General features: G+C 34.0%; 1 protein-coding gene across 1 annotated transcript in view; it reads right to left on the reverse strand.

The window, feature by feature from the left end:
- Nucleotides 1-22,189, reverse strand: part of LOC145269270 (DNA polymerase epsilon subunit 2-like) — a 147,996-nt gene that overhangs the window by 34,507 nt on the left and 91,300 nt on the right. Inside the window, exon 10 of the mRNA XM_080124947.1 lies at nucleotides 7,424-7,565. Within this exon, the coding sequence (XP_079981073.1) occupies nucleotides 7,424-7,565 (142 nt within the window). The remainder of the gene's footprint in view (nucleotides 1-7,423; nucleotides 7,566-22,189) is intronic.

A 22,189-nucleotide genomic window follows, 5' to 3' on the forward strand; every position in this document is an offset into this window, starting at 1 on the left:
TTTCCACTAAATATATATATATATATATATATATATATATATATATATATATATATAAACGGCATTATTTTTGCACCAACCTAATAATTCACAATTGTATTTTGAGTTTCAACCGCACTGTGGATTGAACCTTTAACCTCTATAAGATATTAACTTACAACTGCATTTTACCAAGGACCTTATCCACTGCACCGTCAACTCGTTTTTTTTTTCTTTTTCTATGCATGTACGTTCTAGCATTACAACCTTGTGTTTCTCACATACTCAAAAGTAATCTATGTTCGTACGTACGTTATCACCTTTCCCGCATATTATAAAAATGAGTATGAGGTAGCAATGTGAGCTGTATTTAATTTCATTTATTTTTATGCAAAGGAGATATAAAAAAGAAGGAAGATCTTCAAACACTTTTGATATGTACCAAAAACTAAACCTAAATTCCATGAGAAAATTTTCTTTCCAAAGATTACCCGTCTGTGAGACACAATGCCACAGGACTGCTTCCTAGCTGGCTATAACATGGTTGTTTTCAAGTCACTTCTTGAGTTGTAAATCATGTTTAGTCTCAGAAGAGTTTCCAATGGTTAGTTATTCTACACAAGTCTTGGAGATGACAAGTTCTTAGTAGACAGCTGTTCTGTACAGGTTCTGGAATTCGTAATTTTGTAGCCAAAGAACAAAACATCCTTTTCATGTTGACACGAAAAAACATATGCAACGTTGCAAAAGAAAAGGTTTAATTTTTATGGAGCAATTCTGGTTTCTGATTGGTTGATAGCAGAACATGAATTAATTTGATTCGTCAGTTTCCAGCAGCAGCGTTTATAAATAGAATCTCCCCATTATGAGTCAAAAATATTGCAAAAATCGATTATTATTATTATTAAAAGTTAAAATGTTAGATAACAAACATGATTATTATTTTCTTAACTGACTCATGGTTGTTTCTTTGGAAAGAATGTTCTTTTCAGCTATTGACAGATTTATCAACTAAGAACCCAGATAAATGAATGTCATTTTTTTTCTATTTGGCAAGATGTAATTCCCCAGAAAAATGTTCCCTCCCTTTGTTGAAGAAACTGTTTTTTTTGTTTTTTTTACACAGGCATCACCACATTATCAAGGCCAAGAGGCCACACAAGGATAAGGGTTAAAGAGTGTACAATAGAAATTGGACAATATAGTAATCATTAGTAATGAAAATTCGGTAAATTTGATAACTTATATGGAACGACTCATCAAGAACTTATTTATGTTAGACTTGAACACAAACATATTGTAGTCAGCCGGAAAGCAGGAAAATGGAAGACAATTCCACAGGCGTGCAGTTCTAAGAAAGAAGCTTTGTTCATGGAATCTATGTTTAGGTTTAGGCACAGATAAAGAGTGGGGGGGAATTATTGATAGTGTTTACAGCTAGACGAGTGTTTCTTGTGAAAGTTTGGCGAGGGGGGACCATAGATTGAAGCTCAGTCGAACACTTTCCATGAAAATAACAATACATCAGAGACAAACTCGCAACATCTCTTCTGTGAGATAGAGGTTGCAGGGAAGAGAAAAGGACATCTCTTACAAGGCTACAAAGTCTATTTTGAACTCTATCAAGGCAGGACAAGTCCTTTCTAGCAGCTCCTGCCCAGATGTGGCAACAGTATTCCATCCTTGGACGTACCTGGCTCTTTTATAGATAGAGAATTGCATTAGCAGTGAGATATCTACCGGATCGATAAAAAGATCCCACCATTTTTCCAGCGGCCTTGGCAACAGATTTGATGTTAGTGTTCCATTTAAGATCAGGAGTAATGGTCAAGCCCAGAAGTTTGTCAAAATTTGAGGCCTCCTGAAGACGAGAGCCATTCATTTCAATTGATGCTCGATGTGGATCAGAATGTTGATGATGTAAAGAGAGAAGCTTGGTTTTAGATGCATTAAAAGTAACCAGCCACTCCTTTCCCCATTGTACTATGTGCTCAAGATCAGAGGAGAGAGAATTGGAGAGAACTTGGTCGTTTACTGTCTTAGATGTGCTACCATAAATGGTAGTGTCGTCAGCATAAATGTCTACAAATGACGTAAGGATGTGATTTGGAAGATCATTAATGTAGATCAGGAAAAGAGTTGGGCCCAGGATGGACTCCTGAGGGACACCGGCATTAATACTGTGAGCTTCTGATTTTTGTCCCTCAACTACTACTCTTATGAACCTATCAGAAAGAAATGATTTAATAATTGAGAAGACATTTCCAGCTACACCATAGCTAGAGGTCTTGTGAAGGCCTTAGATATGTCAAGAACAATTGCCCTAGAAAGGTTGCCTCTGTCGAGAGATTTGCTAATCCTATGAGATATAACTGTAAGCACATCTGCTGTAGATCTAGCAGAATGGAAACCATATTGAGTGTCACTAAGAAGGTTATTTTTGTTGAGATGGTTGATTACTTCTGTATTTAACAGATTCCAGCAACTTACTCATGCCGCACAGGAGACTTATTGGCTTGTACTGAGAGGGGAATGAGCGATCACCTGAATTCTTAAATACAGGGCATACTGATGAGATTTTCAAGGGAGATGGGAAACTATTCTCCTTAAGACAACGTTTAAACAGTTTTGTAAGTATGGGCACTAGTTCAGGTTGAAGTTTTTTGAGTACTATAATTGGAATACCGTCAGGGCCAGTTGCTTTACTGGAATCAAGGTTTTTGATTAGCTTGGCAACATCACGTACAGATATACGTATATCACATAGCGTGTTTTCTGATACAGGAGGAAATATTGGGGGTTGGCGGCCTTGGTCGCAAAGGGTAGAATTAGCTGCAAAGTTCTTGGCAAAGAGTTTGGCTTTGTCTGATGCTGACGAGATTACCTCAGGTCCATTTATGATAGTTGGGATAGAGCACACGCTTCTGTTCAGGATTCTGTTTGCAATGGTGGGAACCAAGCCGCTGCTCAGCTACTTTGGACTTAACAGATTGAGCATACAACTCTCTTGCGTTCTTTATTACTTTCTTACAATAGTTGCTGGCAGTCCTGAAAGCGGCTTTAGTTTCCATACATCTATTACGTTGGAAGCAGTCGAAAAAGTGATTTCTGTGCGCAATGGCAGCAGCACATTCTGGAGAGAACCATGGCTGGCTATTAGGTTTTTGCTGGAACTTTTTAGAGGGTATGAAATAGTCTTTCCTTTTTAAACATGGAACGCAGAGGTAGATCTGATATAAGTGTACGGAAGCTATCCCAGTCAGCCTTAGTGTATCGATATACTGTACGATGGAGAGGTATGTCTGGGGACTTATTACATTTCATTTTTATCTTAATTTATACAACAGAGTGGTCGGAAGATCCAAGAGAACACAGAACAGAAACTGAACATAGTTCAGAGCAAGTTGTGAGAAAAAGGTCTAGTAGGCTCGCATACTGGCCGTCATTGTCGGGCACACGGGTGGGTTCCTGAACAATCTGAGTGAGGTCATAGGCAATGGAGAAATCATGACAGAACCTCCCCTCATCATCGGTCTTGTTAGAGTGGGTCAACCATTCGACGTTGTGAACATTGAAGTCTCCACATACATGAATGTTAGCTGAAGGATAAGCAGATAGGACTTGGTCAATTTTCTCAGGTATGCTTTTAAAGATAGTAACTCCACTGTTGTGGGGGCGATAGAGAGTAAATATAAATGCAGTAGTGTGAGCTAAAGCAACCCGGAAGCATATATAGGGTAAGTTAGGATCTTCCCTGGAGGTGCCCCTACCACATGGAAAGCCATCTTTAATATAGGCACATATTCCATGCCCATGGCGATCTTGGGGGTCAGATTTAGAAGTTAAGTTAGAGTATCCTTTAATTGCGAACTCTTCTAGGGAAATGACCTGTCCAATGCCAGTTTCGCTTAGAAATAAAAGGTCTGGTTTAGTCTCCTGTAATTGGGTTTCAACCTCTGGAAGGTTAGAACGTAGACCCCTGATGTTGGAGAAGGAGACATGGTAGTAGGGGTCTACGTTGGAAGTTGGAGAACCGGGTTTAATCGTGTATTTTTTCTTGAAACTTGTCATGATGAAATTTTGGAATTTGTGGACAAGGTCGTCAGATTTACTTAGAGCAGGACAGAGAGGGGAAACTAAGAGAGAAAAAGAAACAAAGAAATTTTTTTTTTAGCTCATAAGGTAAAGCCGTAACAATTACCCACTAATATGACATCGAGAGGTCCTACCAGAAGCTACTGCATGGTCCAGAATCCATTCACCAAATGGCAATACAGCAGCCCCAGTACTTTGCACCTGCTGATAGGACAGCCTCCTTAGTGGTTAATCCAAGGTTCGGGTCCCTGATTATCAGGCGGATAACGTCAGCCCAGATAAAACGTTTACCTCCAACACCCTTACTAGTGACATGGCTACAAGGATAGACATAGAAACAGAAAATTTCCGCCATCTCTGCCAACCGTTTGCACAAAATACTGCCAACCTAGAAAAAACAGCTTTTTCTTCTCCCTTTGTCAGAAAAATCACTCATTAAAAAATGAGGACTGAGGAACAAATAAGGAGAAGCAAGAGTAACGGAAGCTGCCGATAACGCATCCACAATGCGTTTTCTACTCTCCATTAAAAAAGAAAAAAATTATTAAGTATTCTACTTAATAAAAGTCCAACGGACGTGTTTAAGGGAAAGTATGGTGATAGATTCCCCTCTCACGAACTAAAAATGAGTACAATTTCGTAATCTATTTTTGCAATCAACTTGGTAGATAAATAAACATTTATGGACGAGAAAAAAGCTAGCATTTAATAAAACAGAAATACATAAATTAAATACTGAAATAAAATGTAGTTATTAATATTTGAATCTAAAAATAAAAAGTATGATTAATATTGAAATCACTTATCCCAACAAAAACACTTCCGTCTCCAAAATGCAAACTGTGGAGAAGAATTTAAGTTTTAACAGCGTTCAAAAGACTTTCTTTTCTTTTTTTTAAATTAATCGTTAAAAGAAAAGTGTGATTTTATTCTGGACTTTAGCTAGTCATGTTTTAAGAAACTTATGATATAAAAGAAAAGCGGATGGGGGGGGGGGTTCTTCCAAAAGTTAGTTGGTGACGTTATAAGTAATTGCGAGATAAGATGGAAGCAGGAATTAAGGGGTGGGGACTGAAAAGGATCAAGGAGCATTATGAAACACTAGACGACTCGGAGAAACTCATTATTAGTGCTATGACAAGAGAATATTCTTTTCATTGTTTTGACTCTCGAGTGTGTATCCCTTGATATCTTATATGCTTTTATATAGAGTGATGTGGTTCTCAATTGATTAACTGTCGGATATATACTCGAGAGTTAAAACAATGATAAGAATATTCTGTTGTCATAGCCCTACACATTACATACTCAAAGTACATTATACACTCACATTTAGTTATATACATGCTTGATATGTAGTTAATTTAGTGCCGTGCTCCCCTAAAGGGAGTACTACATAACATCACTATTGCACACATTGTATGCATTAAATGTTTATAATAAAAAAAGTTTATCAATAAGTTGATGCAAGGACCTAAAAAATAATTACTATTTCAAGGTCAAAAAATTTACCAACACTAAATGTTTGATGGATAGATTCTGAGCCAGAAAACAGCAATTCTCCCCATTTTGTCAGAAAAATTGTACATGAAATGAGAGGACTAACAGACAAAATAAGAGAAGCAACATGAAGCTAATGAAAGTAAACCCAACATCTACTTAAATACAGGATGTTTGGAAAATCGATGACATAACTTTGGGATTATGTTCTATACGTTTATAGGAGCATCTTTCTGTGTAGTTTGCTTTTGTGATAGAAATCTTTCTTCTGAGGCCCACGGCTCTTATATTTTTTGGTGTCATTTTGTTTTATAATTTTATTGGTCTAATACTAAAAAGCAAAAATAAAGAAACATATTTATGATGTACGTACATGTGGCGAAACGAAAGTATCATATTCCAAAAATCACGTAAATTGATCAAGTAGTTTTATTTTGATAAAGAAAATCATTTTTAAGCAATTAATGGGAATACAAACATTATTGGAATAATTAAACATTATATACCATTCGGTATGGATCCGACAATGGATTGGTTGGTTGTTTCTGTTTTACGGCATATCAACCCTTTTCAGGTTATTTAATGCTGAATCCAGCGATTCTGAAGAAAATTTTTTTAAGTTTTTTTTTTTTTTTTTTTTTCAAGTTGGTTTCTATTTAACCCATAGTTGGGATCCTAACAGGTACTACCACTCCAGGTCAGAGTGGACCTGGGAGCAATGGTAATTAAAGGGTGGCTGCACACTCCCCAAAATCAGCAAGCTGGGGCCTCATCATCGGATACAGTGCAATGCCATATCCAGGACCCCCCCCCCCCCCCGACAATGGAAGATCAGGTAACAAAAAACTTGGATTTAAAGGACCAAAAAATCTAACCTTGATTGCCACTTCGGGGCTCATAGTGCAGTGGATAGAGACGTTGAATCTGAATCATGTGAGAATTGTCTGAAGATAGCAATTTCAATCCTACCTAAAAGCCGGCCAGAGGATTAGTTGGCCAAAAACGTGGTGAGACGACAACAACTATGGAAGGCAGTGATTGCTGAGGATACAGTTAAGAGACTAAGCATTCCTATCCCATTGCGGTTAACAAGCTGATGAAGGCCAGAAGAATAGTTGGCTGAAACGTTGTATAACAACAACTATAAAAGATGAGGATTATAGTTCGCAGATAAATAAATAAATAAAATAATGACAATTCATACGTAAATTTCATAAATTTGAATTATTGAGTTATTTCCCTTTGTTTTTGTTTTTTCTTTTTTAGATTGTTTTCAAAATGTCAGACAAGACAGTCACTCTCCTGTAACTCATAAAATTTTATTTTCTGATTAAAAAATAAAATTACTCTATCAATTTACATGATTTCTGGAAGGTGATATTTTTTATTTCATTACAGTTATGTACTGCATATGAATTTTTATTTATTTAATTTTTTTTAATATTGTTATACCAGCCTTCCTTGAACAGAAGAATTTACACCGATTAGCACTATAAATAGCGCTAGTAATTCCAACACCAGTGAGAGAGATGCGAGTGCACTTCAACTGCTAGTCGAGTGCCCAGCAGATATACACGCTTTCTTATCTTTGTACATTATTGTTAATACACTTGTTCCTTAACTGAACCTCGACTTGATTGTTTTTATTTTCACTGTTTTTCCACGACACAACAAATATAAACGAAAATTCTGGGCAAAATTGTGTAGAATTCCTTGGCCTTCAGATCAAGATCACAGCGTAGTATCTGTTCTGATGCTACACTTCACCTTTCTGTCCTCGGCTAGTGGAGGAAAAATCCTACAAGACAGACAATTTTAATTCAGAGCAAGATTGTGTAGAATTGCTCACCTTTGGTTGGTCAAGCCAGACATCTGACAGAAAAACAAACATCGCATCCTGGTTTTCGGATTCAAGGTGTCGAAGACTTACAGACGATTTTGCCGAGGTTGGCAGGGGACCACCAAAAAAATTTATGTTGCCGAAATACGATCTACAAAGATGAAGAAAATAATTGTTATATCATTAGTCACAAAAAAATATCTTTTTGGTTTATTGGCCTTTTGACTAAAACTCAAGGATGCCTGGAATCAGGATGAAAATCAAAAACAAAAATATTGAATTTGAATTAAAACGAATGGTATTTAATTATCATGTTGAAATTAGTATGAACGTTCCTAAAATTACAAAATAAACAAACAATTATTAATAAAAAATAGTTTTCAAAGAAATTACAAGTTATATTTCAATAATAGCCAGAATTCCAAACTATGGATTACTTCCCTTGTCGAGGTTACTAAAAATAGTTTATTGTTAAATCATGAAAGTACATGTTTTATGTACTAATGTAGTAATCTATATATCTATAAAAGTGAGAATGTGTGTGCGTGTGTGTGAGGACACTTCTCAACCTATACACTGAACAAAGTCTGGATCTACTGACTTGAAATTTAGTACATAGGATATTCAGACATGTGGAAAACTTTTTAATCGTTTTTTATCCAGAAAAAAGGGCTGCTAAGGAGTCAAAATTGGTGCATAGGAGGCCACCAGATTTTTATCTATTTTCAACTGTTTTTATCTGTTTTCGACTGTTTTTATCTGTTTTCGACTGTTTTTATCTATTTTCAACTGTTTTTATCTGTTTTCGACATGCACGGTCATGAAATATGACCGCATCCTTATGTTAAGTACGAGTTGGTTTGAAAACACTTTAAAAGGTCATGTCAAGCTGGTCTAATGGTTATCGTATTTGACTCACTGTCTTTAGGTTTTGGTTTTCATCTCAGTTCAAGTATTTTTTTTCCTACAAGAAATGAACAGTTTAGAAAAAAACGTAATACTCGCATGCACATGTCTCAGTTTTTTTCCATTTAAAAAAAAAAAAAAAAATTTAACTTTACGTTTAATACCTATAGTATTTCTGTTTATAATCAACAAGAATTATGCATTAACTAAAATATAAATGTGCATAAAATGCGTACTTTACGACCGGGCAACGCCAAGATGCCTACTAGTATGTTACTAATTGTGACATTGATAACATTCACCTTTAATGGAAATTCAATTTTGCGACTTGATTTTTATTTTTGACATGCACTGACCCAAGTGCAGTACCTGTTCTTTCACAAGACTAGCGACAGTTTTCACGTAATTATCTCCCTTGAAAAAATACAAAATGCGGACATACAAAAAAAGGAAGATATATGCATGATCTTAGCATCAAAATTGAACATAAGTTTCATCTTTACATACAAAACACATTCCAATTTTTTGTGCTATTAATTGGATTTCTATTCAGATTTCTTGTGGTCGTTTTGTTTTACAACATATTAACCCCATTTTTTTTTTTTTTTGCGAGGGGGGGATAGGTATTTAATATCAAATCCAGTAATTTTGGAAAAAGTTACTATGTTTCAAATTCTTTATATTTTCAAATGTTTATTTATAATGTTTGGTTTGATTGCTTTGAAGAAAGTAAAATGTTTTTGTTTATTTTTATTTTTTATTTTTGACTCTGCAGAACATGATTGAGTGTTCCCAAGGGAAAGGAAAAAAAAAAATAACAATATCAATGTTTAATGCATTTTTTGGTCAGGAAGCCTATATCTTCAGACAGCCTGATCTGATACCACAAGATACCCCAACAGGTTGTTACACTCCGGGCTAAAGTGAGCCTGGGGGCAACTCCACATTCCCTACAACTCCCTTAAAAAACAAATATACTCCATTAAAAAATCGTTTCTCAAAATTACTAGATTCGGCATTAAATAACCTGAAAAAGGTTGATATGCCGTGAAACAAAAACAACCAATCAATCAACCTACAACTCCCAAATGGGGGCCTCAACACTGGGATGTCTTTTAATCTTGGATTTCTAAGCTGAATCATGACAATAATAAGTTTAAAAAAAAAAAAAAAAAAAAAAAGAAAACAAAAAAGAAAACAAAAAACCAAAAGAGTTCAAATTACTTGGAAATCTGCTTAATTATAATATTTAATTAATTATAAAACATTTGTTAAAAATCATACACTCATTAGAAAATTTTAAACAGATTAATTTATTAAAAATGAAATATGTTTGAATGAAGACATACCCTTTTCATCTTACCATATATATATATATATATATATATATATTTGAATTTCAACAGATATATCTTTTTCCCAATAAGAATATAAACTTGCGTTCATAGTTTTAAAATTAAATTAACGACTATATGACGTCACTAAAATTTCCTTCTCTTTAACAGCGCCAGCCCCCCCCTCCTTTCTGAATTTCCAACATCAATTTTCCGTTTCTCTGAAATAGAACTGCGTCACACTGTGCACGTGAAACATTTTCAAATATTTTGTACTGGTATACTTTTGGTTTCTTAATCTCATTCATCCAGAGGAAGTCTCGAAATAAAGACGAAACGTTGATGAACACATAATACGGTTTGTTCCTTTTTATTTTCTCTCTATATATATATGTATATATATATATATATATATATATATGATTAGTTTTTTTGGAAAAAGAAATCCAGTAGAGTGCTCAATTAAAAGGAAAATACGAAATATAAGAGTGTATTTATATTTTGTGGATTGAGATGAGTATTGGCTGAAGAGAGCTTGGTATGGATATCTTAAACGGTCCTAATTATCGGGCTTGAAACCGACGGTACTAATTACTTGTCTCATCTAAAAACTTTCTCTACACAAAATACAATATATATATATATATATATATATATATATATATATATATATATATATATATTTACAATTATATAAATGCAACTTTGTGTGCGTGTGTGTTTGCGAGTTCATTCTTTATAGACTGAACAGATTTTCTTTAAAATTTACAGAACTTTAGTCTATAAGTCTGGGAGTGATCTTAGTTAAGTTTTGTCTCAGAATACCCCCCGATAATTACCGATAATCGAAACCATTATTTTAATTTATCTATCATCGGTAAAGCCATTTTTTCCATGTTGTCGCTTAGCAACAATAATAGAACAACGGGCCGTGAAAATTCTACTGTGGGTAAGTTGATAGCGTGTTTTTTTTTTTTTTTTTTTTTTGCATGACGTGGCCTGTAAGTTCAAACTCCGCACGTAAATTTCTTAATTTTTTTTTTTTCATTAACTGCAAAGAATTTTATAAGACTTGAAAATTTACGTTTTTTTTCTCTTTTGCATGACATGATCTGTAGGTTAAAACCCCGCACGTAAATTTCTTCTTTTTTTGTTCGTTAACTGGAAAGAAGTTTATATAAAATAATCTTATAAATAAAATAGTAGGTTCTCTAGAGTGCAATGTAGAATAACATATATTTTGGACTAAGTTACTGCATGGAGGCATTTGAAGCTTCCTCCCGGGCGATTTCAGAGATTTCGATGACAATAAAAATATAGGAGTGTGAAATATTCGTTGATCATCATTCAATCCTGGGCAATGTCAGGTCTCCCTGCTAGTATCTATATAGGACATTTATTTGTTGGGTTTCTAACAGTATTTTGTATATTTTCAAGTCATTGTCGAGATTTCAAAGACATGAGATACCACGTGGCTATTTTTCTTGTGCTTGCGTAACGCTTGACACTAATTTTCGAAATAAACAAACGTTTTACATTAAATAAATACACTAAAAACTTATCCAACTAGGTAGAAGAGTAACTTATCTTGCCTTTGGTAATATTTATTTGGGTGCTTATGCACTTATGTTACAATGCTATTTTTCAAATAGTATTTTCTAGTTAAATTCAAGTTTCACGATTGATTTTTTTTTTTTTTTGTTAGGTGAAAGAAAGTACAGTTAACAAAAAACCTTTCCCTCCCCATATTAAGAATGAGTTTCTAAATAATAACGTTATTATTTCAGCATGGCAACATAAGTGCACAAGTAGCTCTTATTTGTTATATATTTGTTTTTCTTTTTTGACCACTAAAAAACACAATTCTACCTTAAGTTAAGAAATTATAAATACCATGATAAAAAAAACCACAAAATGTACTTCGTACATTTTGTGGTTTTTTTAACAACAAAATAGTTTTGGCTCGGTATTGTTTGGAAATAAAAATTGAAAAACTTAAAAATAATTTTTTAAATTGACAAACTCAGAATAAAAAATGACTAGTCTAGTAAAATGAAAGCAGAAAACGTTTTCTATTTTTAAGAGAATACTTTAGTCAACGCATTAGGGCATAGCGAGTTGTTTTCCTGTTAAGCAGATTTGAATTTCTATAAAAGATAACATTTTAAAGAAATTTCTGCACAATTAATAATTATCAAATATTTACATATTATACCTGAAAATAATTCTGAAACTATTATCTATATGAAAATGGATGATACATGCTGATTTATCTTATCAATTTTGAAATATTCTTCGTCAACTTTGCTCGGTCGTAACTTTGTTTCCTGTGGTCGTAAAAATATAAATCAAAGTCCAGTAGAGATGAACTTCTATGTTTATATGGACTGTAAAATTTCAGCCATATCCAATCAAATTGGACCTCGCAGATGTGTATCCAAACGTAACGTTATGAAATGTAAACATTGAAAAAGCAGTTTCCCTTTTTGCTGTTATTTTTTACCGTTTTTTTAATTTTTAACTTAACATAAAAACATTGAACGCATAAAAGAAAAATTAACAAAAACATTGAACGCATAAAAGAAAAATTAACAAAAACATTGAACGCATAAAAGAAAAATTAACAAAAACATTGAACGCATAAAAGAAAAATTAACAAAAACATTGAACGCATAAAAGAAAAATTAACAAAAACATTGAACGCATAAAAGAAAAATTAACAAAAACATTGAACGCATAAAAGAAAAATTAACAAAAACATTGAACGCATAAAAGAAAAATAAATTATCATTGGAATACTTATTCTATTCCCTTTTCATCAATATAATTCTTTTAAAAATTGACCCACAAATAAAAGATATGACTTGTTGAAGCACATTAGGTATGTAATATTGCCGATGTCCACGAAAATACAGAGTACGCTTGTAATGCTACAAATATGAAATTTTCCATATTTGCATCAAAAAATCATTAGAGACAGTTTGTAGGGATTCCATAAAATTAAGAATGCAGGAAACGGGAAAAATGGAGAAAAAGGATATAAAAATCCAATGGGAAAGACAATAAAATTCACAACAAGAAAAATCAGAAACGAGTCCGTTGAAAATCCATTGGTAATCCATTTAGGGGATGCCCTTTTCTCTTCCCTGCAACCTCTTTCTCACAGAAGAGACGTAAGCCTATCTCTATGGTTATTTTCATGGTAAGTGCTTGTTTGAGCTCCAATCTATGGTTCCCCCTTGCCAAACTTTCACGAAAAACGCTCATCTAACTGAAACCATTATCAATAACTTTCCCCACTCTTTATCTGTGTCTAAACCTAAACGTAGATTCCATGAACAAAGCTCCTTTCTTAGAACTGCATGCTTGTGGAACTCACTTCCGTTTGGCTGCTTTCCAGCAGACTGCAATTTGGTTGTCTTCAAGTCCAACGTAAACAAATTCTTGATGAGCCGTATCCTGAAGTAATCCAATTTACCAAATTTCCACTACTAACAATTACTATATTGTCCCATTGACTACACTAATTAATCTTTATCCTCGAGTAGCCTCTGAGCCTTGAGATGTGGTGACTTCTATATTAAAAAGGAAACAAATATAAATATAAATGTCCAGAGCTACTTGGTGTTATAAGGATCCTCTCTGTTTCAGTCAATGCTAAGTGTATAAGGATTATTGACACTGGAGATATTCATAATCGTAACCTATTTCCAAATGAAAATTTTTGGAATCAAGTCTACTCTTGGTGTTATTACAGATTATTTGAAACCATAGCAGCAAGTTTTAGTCTCCCCTCCATCAAAGCCAGAGTTTTTTTGTTTTTTTTGGGGGGGGGGGGCATATATATATATATATATATATATGTCTTGGAAGTTTTTAAACCTTTAAAACTATATATAAAAAAGTTTTATATTTTTTATCATTTGTTAGAAAACTATTTAGTCAGTAATTCATTTAATCACCTGCAATCAATGCATCAACTTGCTCTCTCGAATTCAGTATAGTGTCAATGTTAATTTAAGGGATCATCAGTTGTTTACCATGAAACACTGTTTTCCATATTTTCAAGGATTTTTCAAAGTAATAATAGAAATAAGGCCTTTTCAAGGAAAAAGTCAAAATTTAAGGACTTTTTCAAGTCTGTAGAAACCCTATCACAACCAGTCCTCTCGCTGGTATATCCCCGTCAGGAGAGATGATAATGTTAGGTTTTCTTTGGTTTTTGCAGGAAGGTGTTGACATTCTCCTACATACAGTGCCTGGTATTTACAAATGGTCACTCATCTAGTACTGATCAGGCTTGATATTGCTTAACTTTGGTGATCAAATGAGAGCCGGTGTTTCAATGTGATTATGCCAAACACAAAAAATTGGGAAGAGCTAGCATCAGACCGAAGTTACAAGTGCAGTAACCTTCAAAAGAGAGGTAGAAATAGAGACAAAAATAAAGGCCATGTCTGAACAAAAGCATTACCAAAGGCACAAACCCTGGTAACTACCCATGTACTACTTGTGGGGAAACTTTCCACACTGAGTGTAGAATGCTACAACACCAGAGGATAAAGCACCGAGAACCTGACTAGTCATCTTCGGCTATGAAGGACTGCGTGATGATATCTCCCAGGCAATGCCAAGAATCTTTTGGCTCGTTGAATTGCATTCATCTGCAAAAGATCTAGCTAATTTGCATATTCTTTTAAACATTCATTTTAATTAATTCCCTATTAGTTTTTTTATGGGATGATCATCTTTAATTAACTATTACATGTAATTATATTCATGCAGATATTCTACATTATTTATACTTGCGTAATATTTGCTTAAAAAGGTTATAGTAAACACAAAGCTCTTTTTATATATATATATATATATATATTTGTTTAAAAAATTTTGCCTACCAAACTCCTCGGTCAGTTTTTGGTTTACGGGCATGAAACTTAATATATAGAGTATTCAACCCATGCTAAACTTTATATTTGGGTTTTAGCTAGGGAAAATCGGTGCATGTTTATATATATATAGATATTTTTTTTTTTTTTTTTTTTTAATTTGGTGCTTCTACACTATTGGGACGAAATTTCGGAAACCGTAAAACTGAATTTCACATGAAAACAATCGCATCTACGTATTCCTCACATTTTTAAAATGATTATATAAAAAAAATTACGAAAATCGATAAGGTAGAAAATTTTTTATTAAAAAAATAAAAATAGAATTTGATGAAAATGATCATAAGACACAGGAGAGTTCAAAAGGGAGGTAATTTTCTGTTTCAATTTAAATAAGATGGCGACAGTTTTTCACCTTTTACCACGATTAAAGTTGTTTTTTTTTTTATAATTCAATAATATTCAGGTAATTCTGACAACAGAATTTGGAAGCTACCATTATAACTTATTAGAATTGACAAAAAAATCAGTTGAAACTATTGTTTTTTATCTGAAAACTCCATTTATCGAACACAAAATTTTGTCCCAATAGTGTAGAAGGGCCAAAAAAATTTGCCTACCAAACTCCTGTCAGTTTTTTTGGTCTACAGACATGAAACCTCATATGAAGAGTATTTGAAACCATCCAGCGCAACCCTAGCCAAGATTGAACTCACTACACGAGTTTGTAGTGTAATTCAAATCTTGTCGGTAGCTGAATACTTAAAGCTTCGTCATGACTATCAAGGGTACTTTTTATCGTGACACCATCACTAGATGGGTTGCCTACCACGGCTTAAGAGAGTCCCATCTACCTTCGAGAGAAGGATAGACCACGCCAGTTTCCCAACCTGGTATTTTACCTCGCAGTACATAGAGTGCCTTGCCTTCCCAAATAGTCACCCATCTGGTACAGGCCAGGCTCAACGTTGCTTAACTTTGGTTATCTGGTGAGAACCGGTGAGTCAACGTGATTGTGCTGTATATATTCGAACCCATACAAAACTTTATATCTAATTTTTTTGCCAGGGAAAATCGGTGCCAAAGTGTGAAAATTAAAGAAATTAAATTTATCAGGTGAAGGTTAAAATGACGGCATTACAAACATGCATGCATAACGTAGTAGCTATTGGTTCATGTTGCAGCAAACATGTCTTTATAGGTCAGACACTAACATTAAAGGAAAAAATAAATCGTAAGCTAAACGTTTTGGTTTCAATTCTCAGTGGTGGCGCACGTGTTATTTTTTTATTTATTTTTTTAAAACTTTTTACATCATTACTATATATTGGATCCAATATATTATAATACGGAATCTGCATTAATCAAAATGTCATATTTAAGCATATTTTACGGCCGGGCAATGCTGGGCGGTCTGCTAGTTAATAACAATTTCATAATTATTCTTACAAATATGGATTATTGTCCTAATCAAATTACTTATTAATCCGGATAATTAATAAAAAAAAAAAAAATCACCTTAAAGTTTTTTAGTCTTAAGTAGATTTATTGTGTTCTTTTGCATCCTTTGTAATGTGCTATGTAGAATAAGCATTTGTTTTAGTATTATATATATATATATATATATATATATATATATATATACTAGCATTTCAGCCCGGCGTTGCCCGGGTGTTTAGAGGTGTATGTTGAGAAGAAAAAAAAAAAAGCGGTCAATTTTTTTAACTTTTTTTTTTTTTTTTTTTTTTTTTTTTTACATGGTGGTCAACACTTATCAAGGCCCGGAAGCCACTCAGGGATAAGGGTTAATTCCAAGTACAGTACATTAGTGTGGAGATTTGATGAAGTGTTTACTTAAGGGGGCGGTTCATTAGGAATTTGTTAACGTTGGACTTGAAGACATACAAGTTGTAGTCAGGTGGGAAGCAGGCAGACAGAACTTTGACCCCATTTATTGTTTTGGGCTCAAATCAAGTTATTAAGTTAGATCCATATCCAAAGAACCTATATCTAAAATTTTAAATGTTTAGACCCAAAATTGTCGGAGAAGTTTGGTACAGTTCTCAAAGGTGAAATCATTGAATTTTTACCCCTTAACAGCCAAATTTCTGGCCAAAAACCGATCACAAAGATTTTCCCAAATCTCAGTACCCTGTATATCAAATTTCGAGTCTGTAGACTGAAAATTGACCGAGTTATTGCATAGGGAAATGTACAGGCAGACACACAGACACGTTCACTTTTATAGATAGAGTAAACAAAAATATATACGTAAATACATATAGAAACAATTTTGTGTTTACTGTAAACTTTTTACGCAAATATTATGCAAGTATAAATCATGTAGAATATCTGCATGAATATAATTACATGTAATAGTTAACTAAAGACGATCATCCCATAAGAAAACTGCAAAGAACTAACAGGGAATTAATTAAAAAAACTTTTTTTAAAGAATATGTAAATTAGCTAGATCTTTTGCTAGTGAATGCAATTCCACAAGCCATATATAAGAAAGTTGTATTTTCTTTTTAAATAAATAGAAAACAGGGTTTTTAATATGAATATCAATACACAAAACAGAAAAACGAATTTATAGGAATATATATATATATGTGTGTGTGTGTGTGTGTGTGCATATAAATGGATGTATATATGCGTGTCTGTGTGTGCATAAATATGAATGTATATATGTGTGTGCATATATATGGATATATATATATGTGCGTGCGTATATATGGATGTATATATATATATATGGATGTGTGTGCGCGCACATATATATGGATGTATATATGAGTGTGTGTTTGTGTGCACATATATATGGATGTATGTGTGTGTGTGTGCATATATGGATGTATATATGCATGTGTGTGCATATACAGTAGCATCCAAAACTAAGGGAGAAAATTTTAATTTGTGAAGAGCTGAATCATTTGCAAAAGATAGAAAAAGAATTATAACAATTATTATTTTTTTAAATAGGAACGTCCAAAAGTAAGGGACAAAATTGAGAAAAACAATGTAAACAACCAAAAACCAATAAAAATACATGTACAATCGATGTTTAGTAAATGAGCCCTTGCTCTCAATGACAGCTGCACATCTTCGATTACAAGAATGAATCAGTTCTTGACAATCCTCGATACTAATTTTAGACCATTCTTCTTGAAGCTTCACCCACAAACCCACGAAACATGAATTCTGTATGATTGGCACAACATGATCTTGAACAATGTTTCTATAGATCTGCGCGTTTAAATGAGTTTGTAACCAGACAATAGGCGTTGTACCTCGGCTAGAAAACATTCCAAATACCATGACGCTTCCGCCCTCAAACTTGACAGTTTTCTTAGTACACTTAATCTTTCACCAATACGTCTCTTTACATTATTTTTTACCATCATTTCCAAATAAATTAAACTTGCTTTCATCACTGAAAAATACTTTTGGCCAATTTTCATATGTTCAAATTGCATACCTGTTTGCAAACTCTTATCTCTTCTTATTCTTTGAACTAACAAGTGGTTTCTTCTCTGGGGTTCGATTAAACAGCCCTATTTCTTGCAGTCATCTAGAAATAGTTTGTCTTGACACATTAACACGTGAGGTACTATTCATAACCCTTTTAATTTCTGTGCAAGACTTAAAACAGTTTTTTACTGACATATGCTGCATTATTCAATCTTCTCTTGCCAAAATTTTGCGAGGTCTGCCGGTTTTAAAAGCACTAACTATTTTGCGGGTATCATTGTAGGATTTAACAACCCTGCCTACAACACTCTTGGAACGTTCCACTTTCTCTGAAATCTCTCTAATGGTGTGTTTTTCCTTGTGTAGCTTCACAATAGCTTGTCTCACAGACTAATCAATTTTTTGTTGTGTCCTCATGGTGCCAGCTGATGCAACGTTTACAAATGACTAAGTAAGACTTATTGTTTAGAGAAAATCCAAACATTTGAGTATAGCATATTGTTTACATAGTTTTTTTTTTTTTCCAATTTTGTCCCTTACTTTTGGACGTTCCTATTTTGAAAATAAATAATTGTTATAATTCTTTTTCTATCCTTTGCAAATGATTCAAATTTTAGTATGCTATTATGGATGATAACGACTACCGGTTATCAAAATTACAGCTTTTCACAATTTTTATTTCTAACAAATACTAGGTTTTAAAATTTTGTCACTTAGTTTTGGACACTACCATATATATATATATATATATATATATATATATATCAAATTTAAGGTTTTTAAATTTTATGATTTGAAAAGATCAATCTTCAAATATAGAATTTTTGTTTGAAAACAAAGAATTGAATGAATCTATTTCCTTAACCCATGAGTTTTCAGTACTTATTCATCTCCTCTTCAATTGTCTATTGTTTTCAAACAACAAAAAATTCTATATTTGAAGATTAACTTGGCTCAGCCATTTCGGAACCTATAAGAAAGGAACTCTCTCTCTCTCTCACACACACGCAAAGTGACTTTTATATATTAGTAGAGATTTCTGTAAAATTAAAAATTTCCAGTTAGTTTTGATAAAAACACAAACAAAAGTTGAATTATTGTCAATTTGGAATCAGCTTACAATTTAAATATGGATTTTTATAACAGCATTACAAATGACCAAGTAAGACTTATTCTTTAGAGAAAATCCAAAAATTTGACTATAGCATACTGTTTACATTGTCTAAGAGAACCATAAATAAGAAAATGAAAACTTTACAATTACGAAACATTATAAAGATGATAATTCCGTTCAAATTCAACCCGCTTTCACCGAAACATAATCAGAGAAAATCCTGTACCCACGGACAATGGTTTATGGTTTGGAGGTTACCAGTTATGGGGAGGCGGTTACTGTGTTTTTGCGTAGGATAAAAAAAGGTTATTTATATTCCAAGAATAGCAGGTGTATTTCAACGCAATTTCATTTTTCTTTTGGTTTTAGTCCTGCTAGTCCATTATATAAAAGAGAGTTCCTACTTACAATGCCACCCCACCGTATAGTCTATCTTCTATATTATCTATATATATATAAAAGCCAAACGTCTGTGTGTATGTATGTTTGTTTGTAACGCTAAAACTTTTGAAAGACGGAACCAAACTTGACAAATTTGGTATCATATCGAAGCCCCATCACCCGGATGACAAATATCGAAATTTCACGTCAAACAGACCACTAGAAGTTGGTCAACTGATCAGTTATCTTCGAGGGGGGCCTCCAAAAAACCTGTCATTATCTATATATATATATATATATATAAGACAAATGTTTGTTTGTAACGCTAAAACTTGAGATGAAAGATTCCTCTCCCCTAAGAATAAAACATATTTTCAATATCTGCTTTTGTTTTTTCATTGTTTATACGGTCCCGAGCAACGCCGGGTAGCCCTGCTAGTATATATATAAAAGCCAAACGTCTGTGTGTATGTATGTATGTTTGTTTGTTTGTAACGCTAAAACTTTTGAAAGACGGAACCAAACTTGACAAATTTGGTATCATATCGAAGCCCCATCACCCGGATGACAAATATCGAAATTTCACGTCAAACGGACCACTAGAAGTTGGTCAACTGATCAGTTATCTTCGAGGGGGGCCCCAAAAAAACCTGTCATTATCTATATATATAAAAGACAAATGTTTGTTTGTAACGCTAAAACTTGAGATGAAAGAATCCTCTCCCCTAAGAATAAAACATATGTTCAATATCTGCTTTTGTTTTTTCATTGTTTATACGGTCCCGAGCAACGCCGGGTAGCCCTGCTAGTATATATATAAAAGGCAAAATGTGTGTGACCATTTCGTGTATGTCTTCAAAAGGCTTTTCTCGCACACGCTCCCGGGGTCGTTACTATCGCTTAAAACTGTTTATATAGGTCCTATATCATAATATGTAGGATTTGGGAAAGCATGTAGCTTATAGATTTATTTACGTCGACTTTTAGCCAATTATTGCTATTTTGGCTTCTCGCGTGTTGATTGGGCTTTTTAGTATAAATATGTGAAACTAAACTCAAACGACGTCTTCTCGGCACTGCGCCCGGGAAAAACGTCCAGAAGCAATCAGCTTTGATCAGACACCCCTCCCCAACATCTGTTGGGGGAAGAAACAGTTAAATTTGGGTAAACAAACCCAAACGCTGTGTGACTTCTGAATTAGGTCAAATGGAAGCAGCAGAGTTAACTTTTATTGCGCACGCCTCTTTTTATAGTTAAATAACCTGCTTAACAGTCTGTTGTCGCCGTGGGTCAATGGTTAACGTAGCAGGTTTTTTTTTTCACACATTGATTTCCAACTCAAGGGTATGGGTTCGATTCTCATACTCACCTATCAAAACATTTTTTTTTTATTATTTAACACCCCCCCCTCCCCCCGGAGTTTTGATTTACCTCAAGACACCCGGGGATCGCCGGGTACCCCCCGCTAGTAATTTATAAAAAAGACTGAGACTAGCTACATTGTCTGTGAAAGAAAGGTTACAGCAAAAATGAAGGGGGAGGGACAATAAATTACAGATACGTTTCTGCAATTTATCAAAAAACCTTCAGATTCACCAGCCCTAATATAACATTACTCCCTCCATGGTCTGATAGTAAATTTATGGAGATAAAGAATAGCCTCAAGTGTGAGAAAGTGATCGGAGCAATAAAGAGAACCGATTTCACGAGAAGCAGAAAAAACAATGGATCTAATATAAGAACCTTAAGAAAGATTCGGCGAAAAAGAAAGTCTCAGAGTTTCTTTTTACAATGCCTCCCTACGGGACAGAGTTAGACCCTAGGGTCGCTTTTTTTAACGTGGAAAACAGGAACAAAAATTAAAATTGTCTCAGTTGTGAAGGATTTCTTCTCCACTGAGTGAGAACAGGAAACTGAAGTGCAGCATCTGAAGAACAGATACTTGTCCATGTGTGTGTCTAGCTAAAGAGGAATGGGCTGAACAGAGGAGAAAGAAGGGTTTGGAGAAAGAGGGAGGGGTAAAACAGAAAAAGGGAGAAAGAGAGACTGGTAAGTTTTAAATAGAAATATGCTACACTTTTGACCCCGAGCAATGCCAGGTAGGCCCGCTAGTTAGATGTAGTTAGCAAGGTGAAATTAGGTGGCCAGTCGATGTCTGCCTGTCAAGCCTGCCCACACAAAGCAGCCATGTTTATTGTTTACAATAAAGTCAATGAAATAATTTCAAGGTCACAGACACAAAAGGGATATTTGGCCATGATCAAAAAAAAAAATTCAAAAAACAAAAAAAGAAAAAAAAGCTGCAGGAAGCAAAGACAATTGTTTTTTTTCTTTATCTACCCACTCCTTGCTTGCATTGACCGCTTTTTCCCATCTATCTCTCCCATCCTCTTATCATTCTTGCTTAAAAGCTATTTTTGTAATCGTTTCTACATCATTCTTTCTCTATCTCTCATGCTCCTTTACTCTTTCTTTCTCTCCTAATATACATATGTCTTTCTTCTTTCTTTTCTTTTTTTTTTTGCTAACTTGCTTTTATTAATCCTAAACCAGGCATATTGCCACTAAAGTATAAGCAGCTACTACCGTGATAGGGTCCAGATTTATAGGAAGCAACCTCTGTGGGGAGTTGGCATTATAATGCTTATTCACAGTACATTTAAACTTTTCGTGTGA

Source organism: Euprymna scolopes, chromosome 45, assembly GCF_053919585.1.
Source record: "Euprymna scolopes isolate OS-2025 chromosome 45, ASM5391958v1, whole genome shotgun sequence".
Classification (NCBI taxonomy): Eukaryota; Metazoa; Mollusca; class Cephalopoda; order Sepiida; family Sepiolidae; genus Euprymna; species Euprymna scolopes.